We start from the raw sequence: 22,545 nt of genomic DNA on the forward strand, positions 1-22,545 counted from the left end.
GTGGGGAGGCCCCGGTGCACAACTGAGTAAGGGGACAAGTACATTTTTTTTTTGATGACGGCCTGGGAACAGTGGGTTAACTGCCTGTTCAGGGGCAGAACGACAGATTTGTACCTTGTCAGCTCAGCTCTAACCACTAGGCTACGCTGCCGCCCCATTAGAGTGTCTAGTTTGAGAAACAGATGCCTCACAAGTCCTCAACTGGCAGCTTCATTAAATAGTACCCGCAAAACACCAGTCTCAATGTCAACAGTGAATAGGTGACTCCGGGATGCTGGCCTTCTAGGCAGAGTTCCTCTTTCCAGTGTTTGTGTTCTTTTGCCCCTTTTAATCTTTTCTTTTTATTGGCCAGTCTGAGAAATGTTTTTTTGTCTTTGCAACTCTGCCTAGAAGGCCAGCATCCCGGAGTCACCTCTTCGCTGTTGATGTTGAGACTGGTGTTTTGCGAGTACTATTTAATGAAGCTGCCAGTTGAGGACTTATGAGGCATCTCAACATTTTCATAAACTATGAACAAAGAGGATACAATAGAATAGAACAGTCTCATAGAATGTAAACATTAGTTTATGATGACTAATAGTCTTATAAGCATAGTGTGATACTACAAACAGAAATACATGGAGAGTACATTGTTCATCTCTTGGGTTTCTCCTGACTGAAGCTCTTTCTCAGAGCAAGAGCAGGAGCCTGCTTTTACTTCTGTGTGTGTGTGTCACTTTTTTTCTGTGTCTGCATGTCTCTGCCTGATAGTGTATGTGGAGTGTCTCTGTGTGTGTCTAAGTTTACGTGTAGGTGTGGCTGTGTGTCTGTTATTGTGTCCGTCTGTGTGTGTATAGGGCATGTCGCTATAATAAGGGGGCCATTTCCCAGCGCTCCAGCGCCAGCAACCAGCCAGCAACCATAAAGACACAAAGAGCCTAGCTGCTCTGGTCTGGGCCAGGGGCTGGAGCTGGGTGACGGCTTTGAGCACTCAGCTGTGAAAAAGAGGGAGAGAGAGAAAGAGAGGGAGCGAGCAAGGGAGAAAGAGAGAGCGAGAGAGAGCGCACATTGCCAAGGCTGAAAGTGAGGCCTACTCAGGGCCCAGTGAGAGCAGCAAAGAACAGTGTCCAAACTCCAGATGAAACTTTGTTTGGATATGAGGACTAGCAGTACTTCTGTGTCTCAGCTGGAGTCAGCTGTTTGTGTTTTGCTGAATGGGGTGAAGGAACTCCTACATCTGTGAGTAAATGCCTCATTTTAGAACAAACACACACCAGAGGAATGAACAGATGACCCCATACTGAGAATTGCCTGGTGGCTGGTCATGGCAAATGAGGTTGTCATGAACACGAATGGTATTTCGAGAATGAATAAGGATGACGATTTCATTGCTGCTGGCAATTTTTTTCTTAATATGGCACGTTATTAGCCTGGTTGCCAGTCTGTTTCTGCTCTCTTGCCAACTCCTTATGAAATTATCATGTTTGGTTTGAAAATAGAGTAGGCAAGAGCACAAACAGATCTGGGACCAGGTTGGGACATTATTGATTGTCTCTCCTTTTGTCTAATTACTACTCACAGTATGGCTGTCTGTCTTTTCCCTATGTCTATCAGACCTCAGGATAAGACCCAGATGCAGACAGTTCGAAATAACAAATATTTCTTTACAAACAGGGGGCAGGCAAAAGACAGGTCAAGGGCGGGCAGAAGTCAGTAATCCAGGGCAGAGTCCGTAAAGTACAGAACGGCAGGCAGGCTCTGGGTCAGGGCAGGCAGAATGGTCAAAAAATGGGGGAACTAGAAAACAGGAACTAACGAGAAACATGAGTATGGGAAAAAAAACGCGCTGGTAGGCTTGACGAGACAAGACAAACTGGCAACAGACAAACAGAAAACACAGGTATAAGTGCACAGGGGATAATTGGGAAAATGGAGAGGGGTGGAGACAAGCACAAGACAGGTGAAACAGATCAGGGTGTGACATTACCCCCCCTCTGGGGATGCTACCTGGCGTCCTACCAGGGCACGTACCTGCTTAACCGGGGTGCCGGCGGTGGAATTCAGCGATGAGGGCTGGGTCCAGGATGTTCCTAGCAGGGATTGAGCACCTCTCCTCTGGACCATAACCCTCCCAATCAAACATGGGATCCCCTGCCCGAGGTCGAACACTCAGGAGACACCTCACCGTGTATGCCGGATGGCCATCGATGAGACGGGGGGAAGGGGTGGGCCTGGAAAGTGGAGACAGAAGGCTGTGAGACAGAGGTTTAATCATTGATACATAAAACGTGGGATGTATACAGAGGGTGCGGGGCAAACAGCAGAGGGGCTAAGGATCTTGGCGATGGGGAAAGGTCCGATAAAACGAGGGGAAAGTTTGTGGGACTGTACCCAGAGGGGCAGATCCCGAGTGGACAGCCATACCTTCTGCCCAAGACAATAGCAGGGAGCCGGCGTCCGGCGGCGGTCCGCCTGTCAACGATACCTGGAGGTGGTCTTGAGAAGAGCGGACCAAGCTCTCTTCCAGGTACGCCGACAGCGGCAGACGAACATCTGGGTCGAGGGTATGTTGACCTTTTCCTCTATCTCTGGGTAGAGTGGGGGCAGATGCCCTTCGAGTGCTCCGTGGGTTGAGAGCCCAGTGGTCGAGCAGCGAAGGGTGTTCCGGGCATACTCCACCCACACAAATTGCTGTGTGGGTGATGAAACCTGGAGGACAGACTGGCCAACGACCCAATGAGTGTGCAGAATGCCTTCCAGAACCGGGACGAAAACTGAGGACCTTGGTCAAAGACCATTTCCACCGGAAGTCCATGGATCCGGAAGACGTGCTGCACTAAGAGCTGGGCCGTCTCCTTGGCAGAAGGTAGCTTGGGGAGGGGAATAAAATGGGCGGCTTTGGAAAACCTGTCCACCACTGTGAATATAGTGGTGTTGCCATCAGATGAAGGGACACCAGTGACGAAGTCCAGGGATATATGTGTTCAGGGCAGGTGAGGGACAGGAAGAGGTTGAAGGAGACCAGCCGGAGCTTGCCGGGGAGTCTTGTTCTGAGTACAGACAGTACAGGCAGTGTCTGGGACAAACATCCGGTTAGTCAGAGCCCCTCAAGGGTCCGACTGGGAATGCTGCGCCTCACGGACCTGGTTCTATTCCCCAGACGAGGATAGCCAACAGACACGACGTAGGTCCAGGAACACCCGGTCAGCAGCTGGTGAGGTGAGTACTGACAGTGGGAAAGCCAGGGTGCTGTAACCCCGGATAAAACGGCGATAGAAATGGGCAAACCCTAAGAAGCATTGCAGCTGCACTCTGGATGTGGGTTGAGGCCAATCCACCACCGCTCTTACCTTTCCGGGATCCATCTGCACATTCCCAGCAGCTATGATGTAACCAAGGAAGGAGATTGTGGAGTGATGGAATTCACATTTTTCGGGTTTGACATAAAGCTGGAGGACCTGTTGGACGTGGAGAACGTGTTCTTGAGCCAAGCGGGAAAAGACGAGGATGTCGTCAAGGTAGACGAACACGAACTGGTTCAACATGTCGCGGATAATGTCATTAACCAGGACCTGGAACACAGCATGAGCATTGATCAGACCAAATGGCATCACCAGGTATTCATAGTGTCCTCTAGCAGTGTTGAAGGCTGTCTTCCTCTCGTCACCTTCCCGTATCCGTACCAGGTGGTGGACGTTCCAGAGGTCCAACGGAGGTAGTGGCCCCCTGGAGCGGCTCGAAAGCCGACGCGATGAGTGGTAGCGGGTAGCGGTTCTTAACCGTGATGTCATTGAGGCCCCTGTAGTCGATGCACGGGCGCATGGTTTTGTCCTTCTTCTCCACAAAGAAGAACCCTTCACCGGCAGGGAGGCAGAAGGACGGATAACCCCTGCAGCCAGGGAGTCCTCGATGTACGTCTCCATAACTTTGGTCTCCAGACCTGACAGTGAATACAGACGTCCCCAGGGTGGTGTAGTGTCCAGGAGAAGGTCGATCCCGCAGTCATAGGGTCGATGCAGAGGAAGCGAAGTGGCCCGGGCCTTGCTGAAAACCTCCTGGTACTCCGCGGACTTCAGGCAATGGGCAAAGCAGAACGGGCTCCAGCCCATAATAGTACCAGCAGTCCAGTTGATAAGGAGTTGTGGCACTGGAGCCAAGAAAACCCCAATACAATGGAAACCTGAGGAGACTTGATGAGCATAAACTGTATAGACTCACTGTGGTTCCCAGACACACACGGGTGGATAGGAGTGGTATTGTGGGTGACCCTGCATATAGAGCGCCCATTCGGTGCTCTAACGTCCATGGGAATGGAGAGGGGCTGAGTGGGGATGCCCAGCTCAGACACCAGGGTGGCATCCATGAAACTCTCGTCGGCCCCAGAGGCAAAAACCCAGAGAGATTTTGATTGATGCCCCACAGCAGGATGGCATGGAGAGGGGTGCGAGTAAGGGGAGAAGAAAAATTCTCTGTATGTTACACCAGAGTACTCGTACCTACTGATGAGCCTAGTCCTTTTAATGGACAGGTAGACACATAATGATCGGCAGTTTCGCAATACAGACAACTCTGGGTGTTAAGTCTGCGTATTTACATCCTAGTACCAAAGTTTCAATCCAAGAGAAATAGCCGTAGAATCACACTCATCTGGCTAGGAAATGAGGAAAGATATTCATGAGGTTGTTGGATGGTACTCCAGTGATACATTTAATGCACAACGACACACAGGTTAAGAGGTTTTTAAAAATAGCCAAGGAGTGAGCATGCAAGATATGACCATGATTCACCAACTAGCTTCACCGTATTGTGTATGGAAATCAATACAATATATCACATCGTATATAGACTTGTTTATACTGTATTATTGACTGTATGTTTGTTTTACTCGATGTGTAAACTCTGTGTCGTTGTATGTGTCGAACTGCTTTGCTTTATCTTGGCCAGGTCGCAATTGTAAATGAGAACTTGTTCTCAACTTGCCTACCTGGTTAAATAAAGGTGAAATAAAATATGATTGGATATAAATAGGTGTGTGTGTATGTGTGTGGTGTATGCATGTGAGCATGTAGATGTGTGATGTTGTATGTTCATGCAAAGGTTCACATGCGAGGGTTGCATGTGTGTGTTTGCATGCTAAGTGCACCCCCTTGTTGCTATGGTGTGTTGACAGGTCATGACTGCAGGGTAGAGGTCTTGCCGATTAACGACTGGGGTGTGTCACAAATGGCAACCTATTCCCTATGTAGTACACTCTTTTTGACCAAAGCCCTATGGACCCTGGTCAAAAGTAGCGCACTAAATAGGGAACGGGGCTATTTGGGATGCTACCTGGTAGTAGATGAGGCTGTTGTCTTACATGAGTCAGTATTGATGCTGCTGGTCTCTTCTCTGTATTCCCATCTTTTATTCACAGCCACCATATTCACATCCTCCTCTGTGTTTCTGTTGCTTTTCTCTTGCAGTTGAAAGAGAGGTCGTTCAGAAGAGGACGTTCACACGATGGATGAATCTGCATTTAGAGAAGGTAAGTCAGTCTACAGATCAGGGTTTGTGTCAATTCCATTTTAATTGAAAATGAAATTCTAATTTTCCTCATAGCTCTGAGAAGAAAAAAAACAATTGTATTTTTTGTTTACTTCCTGAATTGACTGAATTGAAATGGAATTGACCCCAACCCTGCTACAGTTCCCCCCAAAAAATCCATCCCTCAAAATAAGCGTATCTTACCCAACACCACAAACTGGAGTATGTATAGACTTATTCCTAAACCTGGGTTATTTTACGTTTCCGAAGCATCTCATTTCAATTTTACTGCCCTTTTTCTGACAACACTTTGAGCCTCTCCCTCTACCCTACAAATGATAAATGGAGACTGCTAATGCAGAGAGAGACCGTGTAAAAAAAATATTTGTCGGTAAATGCTAATCTGATAGAATGTGTAGATGCTATCTGTCTGCCCTAGAGTAGATTTACTTCTACTTAATGATGTACAGGTGGTACTGTGGGACTGCATCTCAAATTGCATCTCAAAGTGCTAGATTAGATGTAATAGGGCGATTCCATTCCAGCATGGCCCAAAAATAGTTCTGGTATCACAGATTTTTCTGGTAATTCACATTAAAATCTTCATTGGGAGGAAGGACGTTGAACATTTTTATTACATTTGGTATTTTTGGGGAAATTGTGATGAAAGTGGCAATTTCTATAGGCCCTTTTTAGACCTATACATGCCTCCTGTAAGAACCTATGATCCGTGAACCGTACATGGCACAGACAACATCTTGGTGTCATTATCAGTCCCTCCAGGATTTTGCGGAGGCAATTCTGACATTTTGCATGGCAACATGCTATGATTTTGTCCAATTTGTCGTGAAACTGCACTGACGAGGGAAAAGGTTTGTTGACATTTGGCTTGATTGAACCATATTATTTTTTTTTTTTAACTACGCAAGTCAGTTAAGAACAAATTATTATTTATTTTTAGACATATTATTTGGAACAATATACTTTTTAAAGACATCAGATTTCCAGAGTGGGTTCTCTGGTACTTTGAAGAAATTATACATTTTATACGTACAAATTGACATTATAGATCATTAACCAATCACAACCCTCCTGTACATTCAGCAAATCACCAGCAGAGGGAGTTCCCTTTAAATCCATTTTCCCATTCACTGTTTTGGTGGCGCTCATAAAATTGCTCATGACTTTAAAAGTAGGAGAGAGCCCACTCTGTAAATTTGACTTACGTGTAGAGTATATTGTTTAAAATAATATGTTTAAAAATGAACAAAATCAAAAAGGGTACTTTTGAGATAATAATATTAATAGTTTTAATGTTGAATAAATTAACGTGTTAAATTGTATTTCAGAATGTAGCGATACTCCATATTTTATAGCACAGTATTAGGAGTATAATGACCCTAAGGTGTTGTCTGTATCATGTACGGTTCCCTGATTATTGGGTCTTATAGGGGGCATGTATAGGTCTGAAGAGTGCCTAACATGGCTCCTTTTATCGGGATAAAAAAATGGTTTGTTACAAAAGTAATTAGCATATTAAACATCCTTTCTCCCAATTAAGTTTTTATGTGAGAATTGCCAGAACAATCTGAGATGCAAAAATATTTTTGGGACATGCTGGCATGGAATAATCGCCATAGGCCTTTTTTGTACTATTTCCCCCTCCTTTCTTCTCAGATTGCATTGTGTAATTTGAAGAACTGCTTTATTTACATGAATAGCATTCCTGAACAAATTACCAAGGAACTATGGTGAAAAGGCCCCCACATACGTTCTCTTTGTCTGCTAACCCACATGTACCCTCAGCCGTTCTGTGTTCCCTCCACTCTCAAGCACACATACACTTGTGCTCACAAATTGTTTACATATTTTTTTTTATCTTACCCTCCCTTCACCCCCACCTCCTCTGCTCTCTCTCGCTCACAAAGTCACGCACACGCACACACACCTCTGCCATTAGTCATTCAGTGAGTTTCACTACTCTAGCCTTACACCATTGTTTGCATTGGCAAGGCTGTTTTGTGCTTCTAAGGTTTCAGGCGACAGAGAGATGAGATGATAACAGAGCAGAGCCATGAGGCTGACTGAGAGAGAGAGGGTCCAAATAGTGATTAAGTCTTTGTTTCTCTCACACAATGAACCTCTCTTCTCTGACACACTGTCTGGCGTTACATCAAATCTCTGACCCACTAATCGACAATCATACATTTGTCCGCTGGGTTTCGATGGAAAGTTTTGCTCACTCCCTCTCTCAAGTAAGCGTTCAGATGTAGAGAGATTGGTTCATGCATGGTTCAGTTCGATGTCATAGCTATTACTTAATAGCTGTTTTGACTGACTGCTCATTATACTGATAAGATCCATATTTTGACAGTTATTGGCAGTCCTACCAGCCAGCATAAAACCAACACCAGAGAAATGTCAATGGTCGTTTTACTCCACTGCTTATGCTACATGTGCACTTAAGTCAGACATCAGACACACCCACTTTTAGTGGTTGCAGCTCAATAGCATCATCAAAGGAAGACTGAAATGTGTTTTTAACATCATCAGGTCTGTTGAAAGATTAACTCTCCTCTCCTCCTCTCTTCAGTGCACTCCTCCGATGGAGGTAAACGACCTGTTCAGAGATATCCAGGATGGAAGAATACTCATGGCCTTGCTGGAGGAACTGTCCGGATGCAAGCTGGTGAGATTTCCACCAACAATATTACACCATCTACACAGTATTCAGATGTTAGTGAGGCTTTGTTGATTAATTCGCTTGCGTCACAAATGACACCCTATTCCCTAGTCAAAAGGCCCTGGTCAAAAGTAGTGCACAATGTAAGGGATAGGGTGCCATATGGGAGGCAGCCCATGGCTATGCTAGATATGGAGAAGTTATGTATTAAAGATTGTGTTTGAGTTCGATTTTGGTGGCTAACAATTCATCCAACTGTTTATTGTATGGTCGGTGTCCTCCAGCTTCATGGATGGAAACAGTCCTCACATCGTATCTTCAGACTGAACAACATCGCAAAGGTCCTCACCTTCCTAGAGGAAAGAAATGTGAGTATCACAGCCAATCACCAATGAATCACCAATCACCTATTTAGGGAAGTGTCTAATAAACATCCTGAAATTATAGAAGAAGGTTCAGCTTTATTCCCTTCAATGATATTTATAGCTGAAGCGATTTTTTTCATATTGGGAGGAGCACCAGCACACCACTGTCTAAATATCCTGTTAATTGGTTGGATTGTTTACCTGGGTGTGATTACCTGCACAGGTGAAGCTGGTCAGTATTGATGCTGCAGATGTCGCCGATGGCAACTCTTCCATCGTTCTCGGACTCATCTGGAATATTATCCTGTTTTTCCAGGTAAAATCTCTCTATACTGTCTCTTTCTTCTCTCTCCTCCCTTTCTCTCTCTCCCACCGCCCTCTCTCTCTCAGATATTAAGTAATGAAATAAGTGCCGAGTCTTCCTCCTTCTCTCAGATCAAGGAGTTGACAGGGAACATTAAGAGCCAGTTCCCCTCGTCCTTCAGCCTCTCTTCGCTCCCCACCAGCTCCGACTCCGACAACTCCCACTCCAGCACGCCCTCCGATGAGAGGCCACGCTCCATCGCCATGAGGGATCATGGGAAAGCCATCAAGACGCTCCTGCAGTGGGTCCAGAGACGCACCAGGAAGTGAGTTGTGATTGGACAGCAATCATATGTCAAATTCATAAGAGACAAACTCACAAATAGGATATGGTATTTGATAAACCTGTGAAAATTCTGTGATACACACAAGTTTGAAAGTTTGACTGCAATCATGTTCAAGTGTTAGTGTCAGATGTTGCTGACTTGCCGAGTCTTGTCTTGTCAGGTATGGTGTGGCGGTGCAGGACTTTGGGAAGAGCTGGACCAGTGGGCTGGCCTTCCTGGCCGTTATTAAGTCTATTGACCCCAGCCTGGTGGACATGAGGAGAGCTCTGCTGAGGACAGCCAGGGAGAACCTAGAGGATGCCTTCAGGACAGCCCACTATAGCCTGGGCATACCCAGACTACTGGAACCAGAGGGTAAATTATTCAATTCAATTCAGTTAAATTCAAACCAATTCAATGAATTGAGACTTTATTAATTGTCACAAGGGGCAATTATGCCAGCCTGATCCCAGATCTGTTATGGCTGTATAGCCAACAGCTATGGACGTTGTCTTGCCAAAATAGTTGACATGACAACGGCCATAGCAGTTGACAAGACAGCATAAAGAGATCTGGGAATGGGCTACAATTATGCTGTACAATCAGAGTGTATTAGAAGATTTACCACTAGTCGATCTTAAGTCCCTCTGTTATCATTCCCACATTTCCATCTCCACAGACGTGACCATTAACCCTCCAGATGAGCAGTCCATCATGACCTACGTGTCCCAGTTCCTGGAGCACTTCCCCGGGATGGAAGAGGTGAGAGAGACTGCATCCCAAGGGCTCAGGTCAAAACTAGAGCATTATATAGGAAATGCGGTGCCATTTGGCTGCATAATATTTATCTCATGATCAATATATGATATATACAGTAGTTTAAACAAACCACTAGATCAGGGGTGTCAAACAAATGTTACCCCGCGGTCCGCATTCGGTCTTCACCGAGGTCTGGAGGGACGCCCTTAAAATGTATTATATTTCTCAAAATGTTCCTTTATCCTTCGCCTTTCGTTTCCCTGATTGTGTAGCTTTCGTTTCAATGGCTATTAGCAGGCTGGACAGAGTGAAGAGACTATAAATGTCGGTCTATTATGATTTCTACACAGCTTTGATTTGGTTTTAGTCATTTCAATATTGATTAAGGTCGTAATTTTTATTTGACACCCCTGCACTAGATACACAAACCACTCTTTCTCTCTCTCAGCCCCAGGAGAATGTATCTGATGTGATACAGAGGAGTGTGTCGTCAGGTAGACTCAGCTGTCGTGTCAACGACTCCTCCCATGACCTGAGGAATGGCGTTCACCGGAGTCGGGACCGAGAGAGGCCCTTTGTGGTCCGGAGAGACTTAGTCCAGCACCCGCCCAAAATCTTAATCTCCTCTATCTCCGAGGAGCTCAAGTCCCCCATATCACCGCCCGTGGTGGAGCGCTCCCCGGTCAACGAAGGCTCGACGGTAGGAACCACACCCAGCCCTGTCTTCACCGTCTCCACTTCCAGCTCTCCGCAGCCCTCATTTGTCAACTCCGTCATCGGCTCTGTGTCCTGTGACTCCCCAATCAGTGACTCTGTGATCAGTTCGCCAGACTCCTGTTGGGAGCGCCTGCCGAGCGAGGCAGTGACGCCAGACAGGTCTGTGGAGAGCCGTAGCGATGGGTCGCTATGTGACAGCGGGGTATCCTGGGACATCCCTCCCTCCACACCCCATGGGGTCACACCTGATCTGGAGGATCCGTTGCCGTCGGTTATGGGGCCAAAGGCAGGAAAGCCTCAGGATGAGGAACAGGAAGTGATGCCAGAGCTGTTTATCGACGAGGGGAACTACTCTTTTAGCTCAGTGGAGAGCACACAGTACAGGGCCAATACACAACTAGAAGAGGATGGGGAGGGAAGGGAGAAGAAAGAGAAGGAAGACGAGGAGGAGGCGTATAGCTACATTCTGGAACTTAGTGAGGACAAGGCAGCCAAGCAGAAGCCTGATCAAAGAGAAGGAAAGAACATAACAGAGAGAACAGAAAGTGACTCAGAAGGAATAGACAATAATACACGTCAGAGTAATGGCGTCAACAAGGAGCAGGGGCGGCCATCTTTAGAGTTCTCTGACCAGAAAAGGGAGAGTGTGTGTGAGGGTGAGAGTGTGTGTGTGGGTGAGGGTGAGATAGGTGGAGCTGTGTGTTCTCCTCAACACAAGGATACCAGCCATTCACAGCAGGAGACCCCTGACCTGCATGAAAAGCCAAATCAGCAGGACAGTGTCCTGGAGAAGACAGACAGAGCATCAGAATGTGCCAAGAAGGAAACAGTGGAACCATCTACAGATTCCAGAAAGGCTGGAAACCCAGAGGAGGGGTTAGCTATGGATCGTTCTGATAAAGCAGAGGGTCAAGCAGAGGAAAGGCACAAGCAGGTCACAGAAGAGTCAGAAACACAAAAGAAGATAAAGGACGTTCTGAACGGCCACATAGAGTCACAGGAGAACACTACGACTCAGGAGGTCACAGAGCAGTCACAACCGTATATGGAGATGGACCAGACTCGGACTATCCAGGGGGGATCCTCAGAACCAGAAGAGGAGAGCCATACTGGGCAAAAGGACCCGGAATCTCTGTCTTGCACAGACAATCGGCAGAGCTCCACACTCCCAGCAGAGGACAGAGAGGATAGGACCCAGAGCCCAGAGAGAGAGGCAGAGGTTGGGGATGAAGACCCAGACCTGTGTGAGCCCCCTGGAGGTGGCTTGGTTGAAAAGAGCGAGACAGACCCTTGTGGTGGAGATGCTAATGTGAATGTTGTAGTTCCTGAGAAGAAGAGAGGGGCAGAAAATGGCCATGACAGGGTGGATGCTACTGGGTCTGGAGCAACAGACAACAGAGAAACAGTAGTGGAGGTCCCCCATCAGGGCACACCAGTGTCCATTATCCCCTTGGAAATGGTGTACTACCCCCACTATGATGTCCCCATCTCCCATGTCACTGAGGCCTTCGTGGAGCCTAACCCTGGACTGGTCCTCACTGGGCCGGTTCCTCGCTCTCCTCCCTCAGACACACACACCAAGAACCAGTCTTTATCCCTACCGCCTGGTCAAGAGAGAGCCATAGAAAAGGATGTAGAGGATCATACTGAGGGCAGTCATAGTGAGACAGAGGCCTCTACTGTTGAAGAGACAGGGGACAAAATGTCAGACACAGAAAAGAGTGAAACCAAGAGTGTCAATGTGGCCTATACAGACAGTGAGAGGAGCAGTGCAATGGAGAAGCCTGAAAGTGAACCAATGGACTTGTTCCAAGCTGACATGAGTGGGGCCCTTGATCAGACAATGACATTGAGTGAGACTCTGGAACCCATGGACCTGTTCTACCCGGATACAGATGACTGTGGTCATGTAGAGGAACCAGAGAACGACGTGGAGACCTCGCCGTGGTCCTCTTCCTTCAGCAAGTCAGTAGAGACCTGGCCCTCAACCTTTAGTGTTGCAGCGCTACAACCAGCACCGTCCTCAGAACCAGAACCAGCGACACACACAGACTTGCACACACATAGCCAGGGAGAGACTCATACAGAGACACACAGCAGTCCAGACTCACACATAAAAAGCCAACTGGATCTAGAAGCTCTCAGAGAGGAGTCAACAATGCAGAAGTATGATAAGGTAAGCCAGTATGTATGGACAACAAGGACAGATCTGCGTATGCGTGTATGTGCATGTATGCGCGCCTCCTGCATATGTGTGTGTGTGTGTGTGTGTGTGTACAAGGTGATCCAAACAACACCAGACAACATCAGAGTGACGTGACATTTCACACATACACATAGGACAATGTCACTGTCTCATTACGTGCAATAATCTGTCTGCATGTGTTATATTATCGGTCATCCTTTTCTCTGGTTCTATCTGACGTGTCTGTCTGGGCGTCTGATAATATATGCATTGTTTTGGTGTGCTAGATGTTCTGCATACCAAGTCTGATTTGGAAGTCATTTCATAAGCTGTGTTGACCAACCATGAATCATGAATCAATCATGAGAACGTTACCCCATGATTTAAAGGAGGGACATTGGAGCTACTGTTCAAGACAGTTAAAAAGAAAGAGTGATATTTTTTATCAAGTGCTTTATTCTACTCTATATGACTACTATAAGGCTGGGAATTGAAAGGGATGTCATGATTCGATATTATCGCAATACTTAGGTGCCGCTGTGATATGTATTGCGATTCTCACGATTCTATAGGTATTTCTCACTATATGTCTTCTGCAGAGACCGGAGGGAGCATGATAAATGAGTTTTGATCAGTTATGGAAATAAAATTCATGAAAACATGTTGGCTCACTATTTAAAAAGAAGATGAAGAACAAGCTATAGGATGAAAAATATTTGAGTTTTGGCACAGGCACACCCGACCAGCGTTAGCTAATGATTCCTAGCAAAAACAAAGAAACAAAAATAAACCATACATATACATATTTATATACTAACGGTCAAAAGTTTTAGAACACCTACTCATTCAAGGGTTTTTCTTTATTTTTACTATTTTCTATAACAGTGCAGACATCAAAACTATGAAATAACACATATGGGATCTTGTAGCAACCAAAAAGTGTCAAATAAATCAAAATATATTTTATATTTGAGATTCTTCATTGCCTTGATGATAGCTTTGCACACTCTTGGTATCCTCTTAGCCAGCTCCACCTGGAATGCTTTTCCAACAGTCTTGAAGGAGTTCCCACATATGCTGAGCACTTGTTGGCTGCTTTTCCTTCACTCTGCGGTCCAACTCATCCCAAACCATTTCAATTCCCAAACCATTCAAATTCCCCAAATTCACTTTTAAGAAGGCACACCTGTTAATTGAAATGCATTCCAGGTGACTACCTCATCAAGCTGATTGAGAGAATGCCAAGAGTGTGCAAAGCTGTCATATTTGAAGAATCTCAAATATAAAATATATTTTGATTTGTTTAACACTTTTTCTGTTACGACATGATTCCATATGTTATTTCATAGTTTTGATGTCTTAAACTATTATTCTATAATGTAAAAAAAATAGTACAAATAAAGAAAAACCCTTGAATGAGTAGGTGTTCTAAAATGTTGGACCGGTAGTGTGTATATATATATATATATACATATACATTGGGGCAAAAAAGTATTTAGTCAGCCACCAATTGTGCAAGTTCTCCCACTTAAAAAGATGAGAGAGGCCTGTAATTTTCATCATAGGTACACTTCAACTATGACAGACAAAATGAGAAAAAAAAATCCAGAAAATCACAGATGTATTTATTTGCAAATTATGGTGGAAAATAAGTATTTGGTCAATAACAAAAGTTTATCTCAATACTTTGTTATATACCCTTTGTTGGCAATGACAGAGGTCAAACATTTCTGTAAGTCTTCACAAGGTTTTCACACACTGTTGCTGGTATTTTGGCCCATTCCTCCATGCAGATCTCCTCTAGAGCAGTGATGTTTTGGGGCTGTTGCTGGGCAACACAAACGTTCAACTCCCTCCAAAGATTTTCTATGGGGTTGAGATCTGGAGACTGGCTAGGCCACTCCAGGACCTTGAAATGCTTCTTACGAAGCCACTCCTTCGTTGCCCGGGCGGTGTGTTTGGGATCATTGTCATGCTGAAAGACCCAGCCACGTTTCATCTTCAATGCCCTTGCTGATGGAAGGAGGTTTTCACTCAAAATCTCACATCTCATACATGGCCCCATTCATTCTTTCCTTTACGCGGATCAGTCGTCCTGGTCCCTTTGCAGAAAAACAGCCCCAAAGCATGATGTTTCCACCCCCATGCTTCAGAGTAGGTATGGTGTTCTTGGGATGCAACTCAGCATTCTTTGTCCTCCAAACACGACGAGTTGAGTTTTTACCAAAAAGTGCTATTTTGGTTTCATCTGACCATATGACATTCTCACAATCTTCTTCTGGATCATCCAAATGCTCTCTAGCAAACTTCAGATGGGCCTGGACATGTACTGGCTTAAGCAGGGGGACACGTCTGGCACTGCAGGATTTGAGTCCCTGGCGGCGTAGTGTGTTACTGATGGTAGGCTTTGTTACTTTGGTCCCAGCTCTCTGCAGGTCATTCACTAGGTCCCCCCGTGTGGTTCTGGGATTTTTGCTCACCGTTCTTGTGATCATTTTGACCCCACGGGGTGTGAGATCTTGCGCGGAGCCCCAGATCGAGGGAGATTATCAGTGGTCTTGTATGTCTTCCATTTCCTAATACTTGCTCCCACAGTTGATTTCTTCAAACCAAGCTGCTTACCTATTGCAGATTCAGTCTTCCCAGCCTGGTGCAGGTCTACAATTTTGTTTCTGGTGTCCTTTGACAGCTCTTTGGTCTTGGCCATAGTGGAGTTTGGAGTGTGACTGTTTGAGGTTGTGGACAGGTGTCTTTTATACTGATAACAAGTTCAAACAGGTGCCATTAATACAGGTAACGAGTGGAGGACAGAGGAACCTCTTAAAGAAGAAGTTACAGGTCTGTGAGAGCCAGAAATCTTGCTCGTTTAGGTGACCAAATACTTATTTTCCACCATAATTTGCAAATAAATTAATGAAAAATCCTACAATGTGATTTTCTGGATTTAATTGTCTCATTTTGTCTGTCATAGTTGAAGTGTACCTATGATGAAAACTACAGGCCTCTCTCATCTTTTTAAGTGGGAGAACTTGCAAAATTGGTGGCTCACTAAATACTTTTTTGCCCCACTATATATATATATATATATATATATATATATATATACATTTTTTACAACAAATCAATACTTAGAGTCAAAGTATCTGTATAATATTGTCCAAAATAATATTGTGATATGTAACTGTAGAGATTTTCCCCCATCACTGATGACTAGCCAGTAACCCTTTACCCCCACACCCACTACATCCATACCCTATCATCCTATCCAACAACCTCCACCATCCCCTTACACTCTAAAGTACTCCCCCCCATGTGTGCCCAGGAGGTTGAAGTGAGAGGGGGCTCCAGGCTATCGGGCCCACAGGAATGGTGCTCCGTGCAGGGTGAGCAGACGGAGGGAGATGGGGGTGTGGTGGAGACAGAGATGGAGACCCACCGTGGAGCTGCTGAGAGCAGTGATCTCACCAGGACTGATGAGGAGAAGTCTGTCTCTGCTGCCAGAGGATACAATGAGACCATGAGGTAGGATACTATTCTTAGGTCCCTGGTACAGCTGGGCTATATCCAAAATGGCACCCTATTCCCTTTATAGTGCACTACTATGGGCTCTGGTCAAAAGTAGTGCACTCTATAGGGAAAAGGGTACCATTTGGGACGCCGCTTGAGAAACACAGCACAGAACATTATTTTTGGGGCAATGTTACGCAGCGAAAGACATGACTTCAGAACTGGGCCTCCCAGTTTGATAGAGCAAAATGCCTTAAATTTACTCAATGAAATGTGTTTAGATCTGGTTAGTCATTGATTAGATTTGGCTAGTCACTAATTTCCTCTCCACTAACATTAAGAAGCTCTAAGCAATTCAAATTGCATAATGACATACAGTGCATTCGGAAACTTTTTCCACATTTTGTTACTTTACAGCCTTATTCTGAAATGAATACAATTATTTTTTTCCCCTCATCCATCTACACACAATAACCCATAATGACAAGGCAAACACATTTTTTGGACATTTTAGCAAATGGGTAAAAAATAAAAATGGAAATATCAAATGTACACAAGTATTCAGACTTTGTTGGCTGTGTGCTTAGGGTCATTGTCCTGTTGGAAAGTGAATCTTCACCCCAGTCTGAGGTCCTGAGGGCTCTGCAGCAGGTTTTCATCAAGGATCTCTCTGTACTTTGCTCTGTTAATTTTTCCCTCGATCCTTACTAGTCTCCCAGTCTCTACTGCTTAAAAACATCCAACCAGCATGATGATTCCACCACCATGCTTCACCGTAGGGATGGTGCCAGGTTTTCTCCAGACGTGACACTTGGCATTCAGGCCAAAGTGTTCAATTTTGGTTTCATCAGACCAGATAATCTTGTTTTTCATGGTCTGAGAGTCTTTAGGTGCCTTTTGGAAAACTCCAAGCGGGCTGTCATGTGCCTTTTTCTGAAGAGTGTCTTCCGTATGGCCACTCTACCATAAAGGCCTGATTGCTGCAGAGATGGTTGTCCTTCTGGAAGGTCCCGCCATCTCCACAGATACTCCACTCTGGAGCTCTGCCAGAGTGACCATCAGGTTCTTGGTCACCTCCCTGACCAAGGCCCTTCTCCCCCGATTGCTCAGTTTGGCCGGATGGCCAGCTCTATAGCTCACCATTTTAGAATGATGGATGCCACCGTGTTCTTGGGGACCTTCAATGCTGCAGACATGTTTTGGTACCCTTCCCCAGATCTGTGCCTCGACACAATCCTGTCATGGAGCTCTACACACAATTCCTTTGACATCATGGCTTTTGGTTTTTGCTCTGACATACACTGTCAACTGTGGGACCTTATATAAACTGGTGTGTGCCTTTCCAAATCATGTCCAGTCAATTGAATTTACCACAGATGGACCCCAATCAAGTTGTACAAACATCTCAAGGATGATCAATGGAAGCAGGATGCACCTCTGCTCAATTTCAAGTCTCATAGCAAAGGGTCTGAATACTTATGTAAGGTATTTCTGTTTTTTCCCCAAAAATGTCTAAAAAAACAGTTTTTGTTTTGTCATTATGGGGTATTGGGTGTAGATTGACGAGGAAAAAATATAATTTAATACATTTTAGAATAAGGCTGTAACGTAACAAAATGTGGAGAAAGTCAAGGGGTCTGAATACTTTCTGAATGCACTGTAATTCAATTATATAATCTACGCTGATGATGACTGATTCTGAAATGTTTTATTGCAATAATAGTGGCTTTTTTCTCTCTGCTTTATTGAGTAAGATGAACAGTATGTTAGTCACTGTGTAAATAATAACTAACAAGATGTTTTCTTTGTTCTGAATGATAGTGTTCGTACATTTTATATCTAGTAGAAACATAAATATAGCGCTCTCTCTCTCTGTCTGTCTGTCTCTCTTTCTGTCTCTCTCTTTGAACAGGAGGGAAGCTGACAGTGATGGAACCACAGATGAACAGTGTTCTATGTGTTCTACACCACTCCACCAGAGGAAGGTGGCTGGCTCTAATGAGGTTTGTTGCAAAACATTTCAGATATTTAGGAACTATAATTATTTCCTATGTAAGTATTTTACCATAAGATGAGCCTACAAACAATACCTGTGCTTTTATCATCATCACTCATGTTTTGGGGATTGTAATCCCTCTGTCCCGTAGAAGGACAATCAGAAGAATGGAGCATCCAGCCGAACTCACAGTACCAAGTCTAACACCAGGTAAGAATAGGAGTCAGTAGGCCTCTAGTCCCAAAGGGCAGGGTGCAGCATAACTGTTATACATTTATAGCTTATTATGTTCAAAACAGAGGTTTGTTGCACAAACCGTTTCTCTCTTACTCACTTGTCTGAGCGCTCTTGCTCACTTGTCTGAGCGTAAGTCACTGGGTGGGGCTATCTTGTAGTTGCCATGACAACCCTCCTGTATGAGTGTTGAGGTGAGGCATCGTGGGAATCAGAGACACACAATATTCAACTGATACCATCACTCCTATGGGGCACAGCTTGGCTGGTGTTGTAATTGTGTGAAACATTTACATCATTACATCATCTACAGCCCTCTGGGGAGGGAGATGCCATACAGATTGTCTGTGTCCTAAATGACACCCTATCTCCCTTTATAGTACACTACTTTTGACCAGAGCCCATAGGGTGCCATTTAGGTCACAGCCATAGAGATAAAGGAATACAGCTGTCTGTAGCTCAGGAACAAAGATGTTGTCTTAGTAGTTATTAGGAGGACCTGGAGGAAATCTGACCAAGAAAAACATCAGATGCTAGTTGTATGAAGGGTATAACTAGGGCCCATAGTTTTTCCTGGTCGTGTCAAAACTCCCGTACCTAGTTACAGTATTAGTATGAGACTAACCTTGTCCCATATCTCTTTTGCTCTTGCAAACTCCATTGCTCATGACAATGAATGACAAGGAGTTGGCATTATAGCACAAGCAGACTGGCATTCAGCCTATCCCAGACATAGTTCAATTATTAGTATCAGAAAGCTATTCAACATGAAAATAACTCTTCAGTCTGGATAAATGAAATCCATCCTGGGCTTTTGTTTTGGTGTCATTAGAGAAGCCTCACATATAACCGTTTTTTTATTCAACCTTTGACCCATTTTACCCTGAATTGTAGCTCTGCAGTTTATGTTGACATTATCTCTTCCCAGCTAGCACATAATGTTCTCAGAACCATATGTTTCATAGAGCTTGGTGAGAGCATGGTTGTCCTATGATTATTTTGCATCTAACCTTCTCACAACATTCTGGGAATGTTGCAGGATAGCCAGCTAGCGCATAACATTCTGAGAACCATATGTTTCTTAGGTGGGAATTTCAGTACCTAAGCCGAACGTTTCCCAAAGGTTTTCTCATGGTTCTATATAATGTTCTCAGAACGTTCAGAGAACTTTAAGAAACAACTTTCTTTTGTGCGAATTTCAGTGCTTCACAATAACATTTTCTGAAGATTTCCTCATGTTTCTATTTAAAGTCATGTTCTCAGAACGTTCAGAGAATGTTAAGAAACAATGTTCTTCTGTGGGGATTTCAGTACTTCAGCATAGCGTATTCTGCACCTTTCCTCGTGGTTCTATTTAAAGTCATGTTCTTAGAACGTTAAGAAAACTTTCCATTAAAAATGGAAAAAAAACAGTAGTAACATTCAAAGAATGTTCTAAGAATGTTATTTAAAAACATATACATTCCGTTCGCAGCATCAACAATACTCTCTTTAGCCTATCTTGTTAATTAAGTGTGTTCAGGTGTGTTGGCCGTGCCCACTAATTGGCCACACATAATATTAATGAGTGTGTTTATTTCCCTGGATGGAAATGGGGTCTGCTTGAATAGACTACAATGAACAGTTTAAAAAAAACATGGCACGCTAGCTCCATCCTGGTGGCACAGTGAACTAATTCCATTGATATAGAACAGAAGATCATAGGTTCAGAATCTCACTGATGCCATGGCACAATAAAACAAATACATGTGTTTGCATGATTAATGCCTAAGCAAATTAATTTCCAGGTGTCATATCTGTGTTGGAGTTCCAAACAGTTAACCTAAGCTGTCATTATTATTAAAAGTCTTATTGAAACATGTTCTCAGAACATTATTTAATTGCCTTCAAATAACCTATTATTTCCATTCTCAGAAGGTTAGTAAACTTCCTAGGAAAACCTTCAGAGAACCATAGTAGAACGTTTTCAGAACCTCCCTGCAACCTAAAAATTCAAGTTCTCAGAACAGGCAAAGTGGAAACCAAAAATGTACATTCACACAATTTCCAAGAAACCAAATGTGTTAGCTGGGTTTAAAGTCTGTTTGGTTCTGTCGACCTTCTGCTGAACCCGGTTTTCTCTCCCTTTGTGTGTGTTTGTGTGTAGCTGGAGGGAGATGAGGACTCCTACTTCATTGACAGAGTACTACATTCTCCTACTTCTGTGGCTGCTCCTCTACTGCCTGTTGGTGTTGCCACAGATCGACTACAGGAACCTGCCAAGCCTTCTGCTCAACCTGGAAAAATGAATACACACACATACTGCGACACATGTACATACTGATACACACATCACAAACATGTCACACACACACGACACATACACACGCATGTACACACAACACTTTTTTTATTCCACAATCATTTATAAAGCTGTTTAGAGATTCTGCTCTTTGGCTTTTAATGTGGCTTGCATTGATATGCTTAAATTGTAAAGACAAACCTATAACTTTGTATGTTTTTCTGAGTTTATTGATGTACAAAGAAAGAAGCACTCTGAGGGCTATTTAATCCGTAGCGCTGAAGATCCTCTTTATAGCGCGATTGACAATTAAAGTCAATGTTCCCGCGGTCACGGAGACTGCATTCACGGTAAATGCTGGATATGTACACGGATCGTCAGCAATCGTCAGCAATACTTTGGCAATACGGATTGAATCCAGCCCTAAGAATGTAGGATTGCACGGTGCACAATTATAAAAAATGTTTTTGTAGGTATACAGTCCATGAAGCGTTGCAGTGGTCCATTTACATAAATGGCAATTTAGTGGAATAACATCTATGTTTCAGAAACGTCCCCGATGTCCTTTTTGAATTTACATGGAATTTGATAAGAAAAAGTGTGGCCAATGAGTTATGCAGAAATATTTACACATTTAATTAACTTATTAAGGTACTGCATTCTCTTGAAGGTACTTGTCTTACAAGCTCAGTGGATTCTGTACAGGCTTGTGAGTGTGTCAGTTGCACTTTTGAACCAGAGTATGTGAACTGCCAAAGATACAGTGTTTGGAATGCTGGATAGACAATACAAAATGAATTCACCATTAGCAAATTATGAAATATAAGTGTAACACAGTTTAAATAGTTTTGAAGTGACAATACTGATTTACTAATAATGTTGGTTTTATTTTAATAATATTTTAAGAATGCTGGAGTAAATGTCTATGGATCAGTTGAAAATACAGTATATGAATGGATTTTTAAAGTGTGATTATTAATTCCTTTATTAAATGCTATGTTTGTATGCCTGTGGTTGTTTTTTTAAACTGCTGTTATTGATTCAGCCGTGCTTGAACTTGTTAAAGCCTTTCAATAAAAAGAGAATGCTTTATGATTAAATGTTTATTTATAAAATACCTTTTATTTTTAAACAACATCTGTAATTAAGTACAGTACTATCATCATTTTTTGCTGTTGCGTTTTTAATCATTTTAATCGGCTTAGTTTACAGCCACCTAAATCTTCAATATAATTCCCCTAACAACAAGCACAGAATTCCTACACAGGGGTAAACCAAACTGGATTTACAGTGGGGCAAAAAAGTATTTAGTCAGTCATCAATTGTGCAAGTTCTCCCACTTAAAAAGATGAGAGAGGCCTGTAATTTTCATCATAGGTACACTTCAACTATGACAGACAAAATAAGAAAAAGAATCCAGAAAATCACATTGTAGGATTTTTCATGAATTTATTTGCAAATTATGGTGTGACACTATGGCATAAGGAACGATGAGCGGATAAGCATCACCCGTAATTTCCATTAAGATATCAATGAGCGAGCTAAGACGAATGTAGTCAGTATAACTATTTGTTAAGCACTTTTGAAATGTACAGCGACAGAATTCAGAACATGGGCTGTTCTTACAGTATTATCCACGTACACCAAGTCAGGACTGTAGGAAAATAAAGGCTGCATATAAGCAGGC

The 22,545-nt window shown here is 43.7% G+C and overlaps 1 protein-coding gene across 1 annotated transcript in view; it reads left to right on the top strand.

Annotated features, from left to right (window-relative positions):
• LOC115145968 (calmin-like) overlaps window positions 1-21,958 on the top strand; it is a 41,464-nt gene extending 19,506 nt beyond the window's left edge. The window contains exons 2-13 of the mRNA XM_029687690.2: window positions 5,442-5,503; window positions 8,096-8,191; window positions 8,470-8,553; window positions 8,774-8,866; window positions 8,986-9,179; window positions 9,361-9,554; window positions 9,859-9,941; window positions 10,387-12,831; window positions 16,163-16,362; window positions 18,260-18,350; window positions 18,495-18,553; window positions 20,724-21,958. Coding sequence (XP_029543550.2) covers window positions 5,442-5,503; window positions 8,096-8,191; window positions 8,470-8,553; window positions 8,774-8,866; window positions 8,986-9,179; window positions 9,361-9,554; window positions 9,859-9,941; window positions 10,387-12,831; window positions 16,163-16,362; window positions 18,260-18,350; window positions 18,495-18,553; window positions 20,724-20,865 — 3,743 coding nt within the window. The 3' untranslated portion in view covers window positions 20,866-21,958. The remainder of the gene's footprint in view (window positions 1-5,441; window positions 5,504-8,095; window positions 8,192-8,469; window positions 8,554-8,773; window positions 8,867-8,985; window positions 9,180-9,360; window positions 9,555-9,858; window positions 9,942-10,386; window positions 12,832-16,162; window positions 16,363-18,259; window positions 18,351-18,494; window positions 18,554-20,723) is intronic.
• Window positions 21,959-22,545: the final 587 nt, after the last annotated feature.

The sequence above is a fragment of the Oncorhynchus nerka genome, linkage group LG18 (genome assembly GCF_034236695.1).
Source record: "Oncorhynchus nerka isolate Pitt River linkage group LG18, Oner_Uvic_2.0, whole genome shotgun sequence".
In the NCBI taxonomy this organism is placed as follows: Eukaryota; Metazoa; Chordata; class Actinopteri; order Salmoniformes; family Salmonidae; genus Oncorhynchus; species Oncorhynchus nerka.